Source organism: Hyposmocoma kahamanoa, unplaced genomic scaffold (assembly GCF_003589595.1).
Source record: "Hyposmocoma kahamanoa isolate Upper Pololo Valley unplaced genomic scaffold, ASM358959v1 224, whole genome shotgun sequence".
Taxonomy (NCBI): domain Eukaryota; kingdom Metazoa; phylum Arthropoda; class Insecta; order Lepidoptera; family Cosmopterigidae; genus Hyposmocoma; species Hyposmocoma kahamanoa.
The window spans coordinates 8135233-8147557 of record NW_020653743.1 but is presented as its reverse complement, the minus strand read 5'-3'; the positions used below and the strand labels follow the sequence as shown (position 1 = coordinate 8147557).

General features: G+C 36.0%; 1 protein-coding gene across 1 annotated transcript; it reads left to right on the top strand.

Annotated features, from left to right (window-relative positions):
* The first annotated feature begins 3788 nt into the window (after nt 1-3788).
* Nucleotides 3789-7557, top strand: LOC113228213 (DNA-directed RNA polymerases I, II, and III subunit RPABC5). Its single transcript, XM_026461462.1, has 3 exons — nt 3789-3885; nt 5342-5445; nt 7293-7557. Exons 2-3 carry the CDS (start codon nt 5351-5353, stop codon nt 7399-7401), a joined length of 204 nt encoding a protein of 67 aa, XP_026317247.1. The 5' UTR covers nt 3789-3885; nt 5342-5350; the 3' UTR covers nt 7402-7557.
* Nucleotides 7558-12325: the final 4768 nt, after the last annotated feature.

The following is a 12325-nucleotide window of genomic DNA, read 5'->3' as shown; positions in this document are numbered from 1 at the left end:
ATAAAATATAAGTGCGCATTTGACCTCCATCTCACCTGACAGAAAGTAACAATGAGGTCGCCGATGGAACATGCACGCCTAATTAATGCCTATTCACTCTCGCCTTGAAAATACCCAAGTTATAACGTTCAGGGAACAACAACCCAAGCCTACACCTAGTCCCAGCAGGTGCAGCTGAAGCAACTGCCCCGGTGTAAAGTTACGCCTCATCCTGGAAAGGACCCCAGGCGTCCTTGCTGCGTTTTTTGGCCATGGATTCAATGTATCTGCCGAAGTTCAAATTGTCCGATAGGTCCACTCCAAGTAGCTGCAGACAGTCGGCTAACGGTATGGATATGTCACGAAAAGTCGGAGTCAAAAAGGGACTCCGTTTTGCAGAGAATAGACACGCCTGCGTTTTGGTAGCGCTAAATTTGACAAGATTGGCATTGCCACAATCGGAGACTGCCTGGAGTATCAAATCTAAATGGCTAACCATGGACTCTCGACAAAACTGCATTTCCTCTCCACTGACCCTTGCATTGGTCAAGTACCTATCTACAACTGTGCTGTCATCAGCACACGCAAAGGTATCTGGAATTAACATATCATTGATATGCAGCAGAAAGAGAGTTGCAGACAGTACGGAATATATCAAGAAAAGTTTCACCAACCGTGTTTTTTACCATTGTGTTGGTTTAAACCCCAAGTAATTGTTACCATTTGCAGTTACTGAAATATATGAAGTTGTTTCTCTTAAGGATGCCAATACCAGAGCTGCTTTTGATTCTCGGACTATCGTTCACATCGTCTGCAGCCTACGCTTGCAATTGAAGTCTTAAGTCTCTCTACACGCGGTCTATCTGGTAGTAGCCTAAGAAGTATAGCATCACGATATTCAGAATTTTTGTAATTGCCAGCTCATAACTTGGTCATCAGAAGATGACAAAAACGTGCGCATATTTGAGAAAGATAGAAAATATAAAGACTAAAAATTGTTACAAATGCTCATCAAATACTATATACTGCCTTACAATATTTTTGAAGAACTACACACATCAAAAGTGTCTAGGGATCAAGTGAATATTTTTGAAATAAAAATTATTTAAGCAATATTTACCAAATCCAGTCTTCCAGGACGACTTCTTACTTTAATGCTTATGTTTTATTTAACCGCTTACCCCTATATTTAATTAAAATAAACTAAAATTGATGTTTTTGCAAATTGTGGGAAAAAACTCAAATTAACGGCGTCAATTCAATGACAAAAAAATGGCGAAAATGATGATTTTGCTCATTTTTATTGTAAAGATAAGAAAATTAATAATCTGTATTTCCACCATTAACACGAATCACACAATTACAGCGATTTGGCATGCTTAAGATGAGTTCACCAAAATCACTTTGAGGAATGGCCGCCCATGTGTTTTGTAACAAGTCAAAATATTGTTCTAGAGTATGTACGGTATGCATACTCGGCACAGCTCTTCTTTGAAGCATATCCCATGCGTGCTCAATTGGATTGAGGTCTGGCGATTGAGCAGGCCACGGCAGAACGTTGATACGAGCTTCGGCAAGAATGCGTGTTACGACTCTAGCCGTGTGTGGACGTGCGTTGTCATGCATTAGTTGAAATGAATCACCCAACTGGCCTCGCAAAGGGATGATAACATCTGAAACAATCCTCTCTGCGTAAACTTGAGCATTGAGGTTACCCCTGATCCAAATGAGATCGGTTCTTCCGCCGATCCAAATACCGGCCCATATCATTATTGTTCCCCCACCATATGGATGAACTTCCTGACAATATCTCAAACGTTCATGACGTCCAGATGTTCTCCAAACTCGAGTACGTCTTGTATCCGGTCTCATACCGAAGCGGGATTCATCCGAAAAGCACACATAGCGCCAGTCTTCTTCCTCCCAGTTTCTGTGTTCGCGAGCCCATCGTAAACGGGTCCTGCGATTGCAGGGTGCAATAGGTGGAACTCTGAGCGGCCTTCGGGATCGCAGACCCACTTCACGTAAACGATTTCGGATTGTTTGATCGCTTATTAGCAAGCCTGAGGAGCTGTGGAGCCTCGTAATCAACATCATGGCGGTCATGGTACGATTCCGTCGAGCAGTATTTTGGATATACCGGTCCTGTCTGCGAGTCGTGATGCGAGATCGTCCTCCATGTCGCTCGGCCACGCTGCCCGTCATGCGATAGCGCGTCCAGAGGCGACTTATGACGCTCTGTGTAGTGTTAAGAGTGAAAGCCACAGCACGTTGCCTGGAACCAGCTTCCAACATTCCGACGGCTCGCATCATCACTTCTCGGGTTAAATGATGTCGTCTCTCCATAATAATGTAAATTGTTTCGGTTCCGATGCAGATATTGTAGTGATTTTGTCAAAACGCTATAACTCATTTTTATACAAAACCACATTGACAATCGATTTTCTTGTTATTATCGAATTTTAAACAATATTCCTTATTTAAATGTTAAAACTCACTAAAAAGTATCAATAGCGATACAAAAAATTTAATATAATTAACCCTAATTGCAGCAATACTCTTAAACGTACTTGATCCCTAGACACTTTTGATGTGTGTATTTCTCATTCCAAAAACATGAGATCCCTTTGAATCCCATTAGACCCCGACAAATCACGAGTTCAATAAAGACTTTGTTATGAGTGATACTAAAAAATAATATATTTTATTTCTTGATTCCTGATATCGCCAATTTATTTTATAAAGAAGTGTAATTATTGAAATTACAAAAAACTTGAAATTTTTGAACAATTTTGTTTACAAATTTCAATTCAATTACAAATTACAAATTACAAATTTCAATTACAAATCACATATACACTGTGCTTTATTAAAATAAAAAATGGGCTATAGTTTGGCATACCAAACTATATATGGATATGTATCCATATATAGTTATCCATACATACCTAATAAAACTATGGATATATGTATATCCATAGTTTTATTAGGTATGTTTATCAATGCTATCTTAGCATTGATACAATAAAGCCACATGTGATTATACTTCAAAAGTGCTTACAGCACAGAAAAGTCTTAAAAAGAATAAAAACTACATGAAACTAATTATTTATATAAGAAATGTTATTGCTCTTCTAAAAAATATCGACGAACTTTGTACGTAGAATTTTTAAACCACTTTCCTCAAAAGTTTTCATTGTTTCTCATCAAATCATCAGCATCATTACCAAAAAATGTCTTATTAGTTTTATTTATAAACAAATACAATACTATTTATATATTTTCAAGTATCGATACTCGAAGGGCAAGATTATTATTAGAAACAAATCTTAAGAAATAGTTATTTAACAAGTAAATACTATTATTTTTTCTAAAAATTATAACAATAAAATCTCGCCCTCTTACCATTTGAGAATCCACCGTGTTGATGTACTGTTCCATACTCAGCGTCATTTTGTTAAATTATAGAGTCCCACTTTACACAAATATTTGCTTAAATCTGCAACAAACACATAGATCATATTAATTAATATTATTTATTTAATGAGCGTTGGCTGTAGAGCAATCAACTTAAACAGTTAACAAATAATTAAGAAACTCAAAAATGCTTAAACAAATAAATTTAATGTATGTAAAAAGTATAACTTAAAAAATAAAAAACCCGCCATATTTTTTATTTATTACATTGACAAAATGAATGCTTTTACATTTTTTGTAACGTAAACATTTTCAACACGAATAATACGGAACGTGTATCCGAATATTCAATTCCAACTCGTTCTCTTCATTCATTCTATTCATTCTGTCAATAGCTCTGTTGTTGTTTGTACGCGATTTTGCGCTTTAATTATTTTCACTATATTAGAGTCCACCTAACCTAAGCCTTTATACAAGAACAATTATAAGGTAAACTAATAAACTATATATTTATATCTGTAAAACGTGTTTTATCGAATACATAGCAATTAAAAGTGTGAAACGTGATCATAACCTCCAATTGCAATATATAGGTTTTATTTTTAGCTGTTCTGAAGATTTATTTACTATTTCTATATCTTTAAAACTGTTACTATAATGTTATCTTAACACTACCAAATTGTAAAACATTGCAAATGACTACATTGATTTGTTATGAACGGTATTATCATTTATAAGTCAGTTTCAAGTAAAGAATAAAACGATTGTCCGTCCGACTGCCTGGATCTCTGCAATCCTAACTATATGTAAGGGCCAATGTTAATTATTAGCCCGGAGTGGCAAACTTGGAGGCCGGCGTTGTTGACCAATCTGTGACGTTTTAGTTCGTTAGCATTGAAAAGCTACCAAGAGCTACTGATTTGTCCTTTTTTGTTTTGAATAATATACTAGGGAAACCCTGTGTCGCGGGTGCCATGGGCATACACATAGACAACCACAAATTACACCCAAATTCACGAGAGAAATACATGTAGGCCATACAAGTATTTGTCCCGGCCCGGGAATCGAACCTAGGACGTCTGCTTGGCAGTCTGGCATGGTAACCGTTCCACCGAGGAGGCAGTTAAGTCTTGTTACTTGAATATTGTAAATTAATATTTTGTTGCTTATATGTTAACTTCCATTTAAGTTATTATAATAAATCTTGGAATAATATAGAAATATTGTCAATCCCTCCTACGTAAAGAATAGTAGGCCCAAATTCACAACTTTACCTTCGATTCTTGAGGTATTGCAATGAAATTTGAAACATAGTCATTATTTTTAATACATTATAATTTTATTGTGGAGTATAATAGAGAGTTATGAAATAATGCATCTATTTTTGTGGCTTATGATAGATTATGTAGGAGGAGAATTATGTAAAACTTATAATATATTATAACTTTTTGTGTGGAAAATTAATGTGCCCACAGTGACTGCTTACTTTGACCTGGTCTCCCGTCCATCTCTCCTTAGCGAGATGTTTAGGCTATAGTTACTGCCCTTCTCATAACTAACATATTTGCATTTTGGTAACTTTCAAGAAATTGGTACCAAAAGTTATATTGTCACCTTAAAAAAACATCAATTATGCGATTTTGCTTAATGATAAAAACTGAAACTAAATAAGATATAAAAAAGCCTATTAGAAGAGGTTGTAGATCTCGTTTTGCTGATCCCAGATTGTCAATAATTCAATAAAAGTCAGAAGGGCCATAGTATATTAGGAGGTTACTTCCCTTATGCAATTGAAAATTTCGCACGTGTAACTAAATCTATTTTTAAAAAAGGGTTCGTCATAATGATTGTCTTGGTTAGAGATTGCTCAAGTAGTCTATTATCAATTTTGCAAATATATATATTCTGTTTAATAACACTAAAGTTATGAGTTATTTTGTTTCAGAAATTAAATATGATTATTCCGGTCCGCTGTTTCACTTGTGGTAAAGTGATTGGAAATAAATGGGAGGCCTATCTTGGATTATTACAGGCTGAATATACAGAGGGGTAAGTAAGGTGTAGTGTGTTTTACAGATTTCCGGGTTATAGGTTTATGTAAAACTAGGACCCTTATACTTAAGATTAACACTTAAACTTGGTTGCCAATACGTTCTGTGAAGTTCTGGATTCCCAGTAGGACTAATTTGGGAAATGCACTTTTCTAAATTGTTTCTGGCTTTGGTGATCTGGATTTGTTGCTCTGGTATTTGTAATAATGTTTTAAAAAAAATATAATATCAAGTGACGGGACGAACAAGTCGTGCGCCTGATGGTAAGGTACACGTTTGTCCATAGCAGTTGCAGTGCCACTCAGAGCTTTAAATCGCAAATATCTGCAGGGCACTGCCACTGAGCCCATCACACTGAGACATAAGCTGACAAGTCCTATGTGCCTGTAATTTCACCCTTCTAAACCGGAACGCAGTAATGCTATCAGTACTGCTCGGCGACAGAAATAGATAAGGTGACAGTACTTCCCTGTACGAACTCTTTCACAAGGACCTCTACTGCAGCTAAAATAACATGTATACATATTTCATGAAATTCCCTAGTTTGACCCCAGACAATTAGTGTGGTAGTCTAGCAGTTTATTGCTTCTTATGTTTCTGAATTGAATGAAAAATATTGTCGTATTCTAAGGATTTAATAAAAACAATGTTTAAAAAGTTCAAATCCCACAACAGACTCGTTCTCACAAGGTTTAAAAATTTCATTAACATTCAAAAATACCCTGCTTAAACTACAAGAAAAACAACAAGCTAAAGACTATTAAAATTACAATACTATTAAATTAACAATACATAGCAGAGACCAAAAGAAGTAACTTGTTATAGACATTCAGGCACATGCAAAGTTATATACAGAAAATGACAGAATTTACAATGTATGCGTTGTAAATCCTACCTTATCATCTTATTCGCAATGAGCACAAAATTGACAATTTTGCGCGTTGTGATAGGCTTATAATGGTAACCTCTTTCAGTCTCTGCTTCATTTCAGGGACATTATCAAATGTAAATAAATTTATTGGTTGACATTCAAATCATTCCGAAATCATTCTCTGACTAGCTAATGATTAATCTGTACACAATGGCACATAGAATCATTAACGTCTCGTTGTATTTCTATGATTTGTTCCGAAGATGTTATTGCATTAGAACTACACGAACGTTAAAATTATAGTTTCTTTCGAAAATAATTAACTTCGATAAAGTTTATATATAATAACCAGTGATCGGAAATGAAGAAGTAATTTTAAACTAAAGAATAATGCGGACATTCCCTTCTACAAATCCCGGGACTTCTCGATTAACTTAACAGATTATATTTCATTATGCGTTATATTTATTGAAACGTGTATTAAGGAGACCTATCAATACTTGTGATTCATTATCAAAAATGCTAATTGAGTACAGCCTGTAGAAGCTGGAGTTATAAAATTGATATCAACTAAACCAAACCAAACCAAAACTAAAACAACTAAAACAAAAACCTATATAGGTTATGTCTATAACATTGTCCTGTATTTCGCTTCAGATGTTTGTTCGTAGTAGCAGAAAACAACAAGTTTTTTCCTATTACAATAGTTAGTTATATAACTATTGTAATAAGAATAGTTACAACACTTGCAATAGCAGTGCAATATATTGGTTTCAATATTTCTTTTTTATTTTGAAATCGTGTTTTCTCAATTCCACATTTTTTAGTTACGACAGTATTTGGTTCGTGTGCGACATGTGTCATGCAAAGTTATTTTTCTTTCTTTGAAATATACTGTTTTCCAGTATTTATAATTGTAATCCAGTTTTTCACGTGCTTGTGAACTAATTTAACTTATTTTTCTATTATTTCAGTGACGCATTGGACGCTCTTGGTTTGAAAAGGTACTGTTGTCGACGAATGTTGCTCGGCCACGTCGATTTGATCGAAAAACTTCTTAATTACGCTCCACTTGAGAAATAGATGTAATGAATATGTAATTTTAAAGTAGAGTATTGTAAATTATAACTTACGCGTAAGATAATAAATCATCAATGACATATTTTGTTTTAAGAATTTTTGTTGAAGCAAATTATTAAAATTATAATATTTTTTTTTATGATACCCAGTCATGAGACGAACAAGTCGTGCGGCTGGTGGTAAGCGACACGCCTATCAATAACAGTTATAGTGCCGCTCAGAGTTTAAATCGCAAAGATCTGAGAGTCACTGCCACTGCGCCGGTTACACTGAAACGTAAGTTGACAAGTCAAAGCCGGATCGTAGTAACGGTCTCTTTACCACTTGGCGGCAGTACTTCCCCGAACGAACTCTAACAAGAAACTCTACAGCTACTATATATTATTTTAATCGTAATTAAAATGCAACAAACATTATTGTGTTAACTATATTTTACACCATATTTTTAATTTCGTCCTTAAAAAATACATAAATATCCTATACGAGGTACTCATTCTCAGGCGACGAAATGTGGAATATTTGGTCGTCTACGCCCAAATTAATATCTACATTTTAAAACTTCCGTTATTCCCTAAATGAGTATCAGTGATTATTTTACCAAGGTATGAATGACTTCTCATTATTTTCCCGATATTTCGAAACGGTTACGCGCTCCATAGTCACGGGGTGACGAAAATATAAATCATACCGTGCTACACGCAAAGAAGGCGCTATGACGTCGAGTTACTGAAATTAACCCGTAACACCATTCTTGACGAATGTTCGTATGTCTACCTAGAGTGAACCAGTTTGATAGAAGCTACAGCTCAAAATGTTACGCAGGCACGGGGATTGGGATTTATCAAGTTTATATGACCCAGGATGACGGGCGCAGTGGCAGTGCCACTTAAATCTTTGCCATTAAAGCTCTGAGTAGCATTTTAGTAGCAGTAGAGCTCCTTGTGAAAGATTCGTCCAGGGAAGTACTGCCATCTTACCTATTTCTGCCGCCAAACAGTAATGGGAACATTACTGCGTTCCGGTTTCAAATGGAAGGGTTCTGGTGAAATTACAGGCACATGGGACTTGTCAACTTATGTCTCAGGGTGTCGGGCGCAATGGCACAGTGCCCCTCAAATCTTTGTGGTTTAAATCTCTGAGTGGCACTGCAATTGTTAGGGATGGGCGTGTCGCTTACCACCAGGCGCACGACTTGTTCGTCCCGTCACTTAGTATTATTAAAAAAAAAATATTTCAACTGTTATGAGTAGGCGTGTCAGCATAAAAATCTGTTTAGAGTATATGTCTGCCATTATTGTACATACACATACATAACATAACATAACATGATTTATCTAAGACGGAATTGTATATTAAAATTTTAAACCATAAAATGCCAAGAAACTTCTCCATTAAAGATAAGCGTTAATCTAATTGACGTGTTTTATTTAACTACGGTTTTACTTGTAACAATAACAAACTTGTAAATATTGCAAAACTGTCATAAAGCGTTACTATGTTGATGCTATACAATGTTGAAAATTGTGAAACGTTATAGGTAATATCTTTGTCATAGGACAAACATAATAGTTTTAAAAATTATTAGTAAGAAAGCTTTTGTTGTTAATTTTATGAAAAAAAAACTGTTTTTCAATATGGAATCAAATACCTACATACATTTCGTTTTTCTACCACAAAACGCTGTTCAACCCAAAACATTATTGTATTTCGAGTTAAATATTACGAAAAGCCAGAGTACAGATGTTAAGGATACTTCCCCTGTATCGCGAATGTTTATAGACAATGCCAACTTTACTTATGGTGCGGGGGCGCCGAACGCCGTTCGCGACGCTTCCACAGAGTCTGTGTCACTCGCGGCGCAAGTGACGTAAACACGCTATTGCTCCCCAACATGATTTCTAATTGCACCATTTGCACACAAAATTCCGATCACTGGAGAAAATATAAATGTAATTGTACGCGTGATGTCAAGGCATTGATTATAAAGGCGGCGGTTACCACATCTACTATCATTACCGAGTTGAAAATCAACTATGACCATGGGACCTGTAAAGAGCCCGATACTACAGTATTACAATTAGGATACGTTGGCTTCGTTTATAAAAAAACTACATCCGAAAAAAGATTCATTTCTATTGTGTAGCAATCGCGAAAACCTAAGGACTATAATAAAATACAATATGTTTCTTATAAAATAGAAGCGAATTTTGTAACGAAATTTGCACAATGAACCTCTTGCCAATTAAGTAACGTACAAACATTATAGATGCGATACGTTAGCTATGAGAATTCTCGAGATGTTTTTAGCTTGAAAGAGTAGTTTATACGTTACAAAATTTACATAAAGTTCCTTATGCTGTGGTTACAAAAATTTGCTTCCATTCCGTTCCTCGGCAATGTAAATTGAGCCAATGGTAGACCTAAATACTGTCAGCTACCTTGCCCAACATATTGGCATCTACCTTGCCCAACATGGCATCTACTTTGCCCAACATAACAGGCTTCTAGCTTGCCCACTAATCCAAAAATGGTTTCATTTCCAATCTACTGTTATTTATGTTGTTACATTTTCATTTTGGGAAAATCCACGAACTATTTACTAATATATTTATATACGCCGACATAAAGATGAAGATCAAAATACCATTAAGAGCAATGCCACACAGGCGTTGCCACACGAGCAATGAGGTGTCGCAACGTAACGCCGTTTAATCACGCCTTTTCAACGCACCATGTGGTATGTAGTTCTAAAATTTAAATATACTGCAGCGTTACCGTTCAGGTGCCTTACCATGAACTCTTATTACAGTTCAGTATAGGTTCGTAACGCCAAAAAAGCGGGATGTGATATACGCTTCATGTAACGCTGTCTCACTACGATTCATTTTAGGTCCTACACTGAATCGTAATAAGGGTTCATGGTAAAGACCCCGCCCACGCAACGCATCTCCTGGCATCGCTCTAACTTGTCAAAGCTACAAACTTTCTTATGTACAGATTAAGGGAATATAATATAGTTATAATGACTACCACTCCATTGTTGTCATGCCCTACGGGCCCATAAATGTATTTAAAATGATTATAACATGTATTCTACATATGAATATCAATGAAAGTATTGAGTGGTAACGAATTACCTGGAATTATAATTGATTAATTTCATATTGTCACATTGTGGCATGACAATTTTCAGCTGTTATGAATTTCCCGCGAATTTCCAGTTCCTGTAATTGTCATCAAGTATAGGTACTCCAACCACTCAAGCAGTGACAATTGTAACAACTTACCTGCTGTTATCAGTGAAGTCACGCACGTTTTATGAATTAGGGGCAAGTGTGGTTATTCAGGCAAGATAAAACTATCTATTCAGGTTAAGAAATATGTGCATTATTAGTGCTTTGACAGTTATCAACTTATCAGTTCTTTTGTAACGGTGACGAAAGGGACAATGACACTAGATGTTTTTGTATTTTCATCATTTCCAGCGGAAAGCCGTCCACCACTGAATACTAATCTACCCAATAATATAATAACCTACCCAAAAAAGGAGGTTAACTTCGACAAACACTATTTCGTCAACACATGTATTCGACAGGTCACTATTTCGACAGAACATGAAATATTTAATATAAATATTTGCTGTACTGAAAGACTACTTAGAGACCACTCCGTTCTTGAGCGGAATATCTTATACATATACATAAATATGTCTAAGAAATGATTAATAACTACAGCAGCTATTTGTCGATTTCATGTTCTGTCGGAATAGTGACCTGTCGAATACATGTGTTGTTGAAGTAGTTTTCTGTCCGGGTAGTGACCTATCGAATGTTTGTGTTGTCAAAGCAGAGTTCTGTCGGACTAATGACCTGTCGAACATGTGTTTTGTCGAAGTAGTGTTCCGTCGAATTAATGTGTAGTGGAAGTACTGTCGAGTCGAAATAGTGTTTGTCGAAATTAAGTCACAGTAAATTACCTCACATTACTGCGTTCCGGTTTCGAAGGGTAAGGGTGCTGGTGAAACTACAGGCCTATGGGACTTGTGAACTTATGTCTCAGGGTGTCGGGCGCAGTGGCCCTTCAGATCTTGTGGTTTAAAGCTCTGAGTGGCACTGCAACTGTTAGGGACAGGCGTGTCGCTTATCACCAAGCACACGACTTGTTCGTCCCGCCACTTAGTATCATAAAAAGAAAAGTTTAAGAAGCAGACGATCGATATCTTGGGGTAACCTATCAGTAATCCGAAATGACATTTTCCAGAAATAACGTTTGCTGGAATTTTCATTACCTCGAAAATAATTTTGAGAGGAAATTGTTTTTTCTTTTAAACCTAGCTTAACCTAACATAACCGAACCTAGTTGTGTCTTTGCGATAAACATCCAACATATCCTGAAAGAACAACGGATTCGGTTTTCGGTGTAATGACAATTCGGACAAACGTTATTTCGGAAAAAGAAAATTCGAGTTTGTGATAGGTTACCTATTAACCGACTTCAAAAAAGGAGGAGGATCTCAATTCGACTGCATTTTTTTTTGTGTGTTAAAAATAATTATTGAAGAAAAGTGATCGCACGTGTCGATCGTCAAATAATCGTACCAATCTGTGGACATTTTCATAATTTATCATATGAAGTGCTTAAGGCACTTAAGAATATGAAATTAATGAATGAATTATAACAAGTGTGTGCTAAGTGCAGACCAAGACGAACTTGCTTTGACCAAATTGAAGACGTCAAGTAGGGCCAGCAGCTTGATTTTGATTGCCTCTCCCGATCGGAAACTGCGTCTTTTCCGAGTCGAGGCGTATAATAAATAAACTTTCGCGTTGGATTGTACATACTAACATTTGGAGACGGGAATAAACGCGTTCAAATACGAATAGGTATTTTTCACGTCGGGAAACTAGACAGGTGTAAAAAATACATA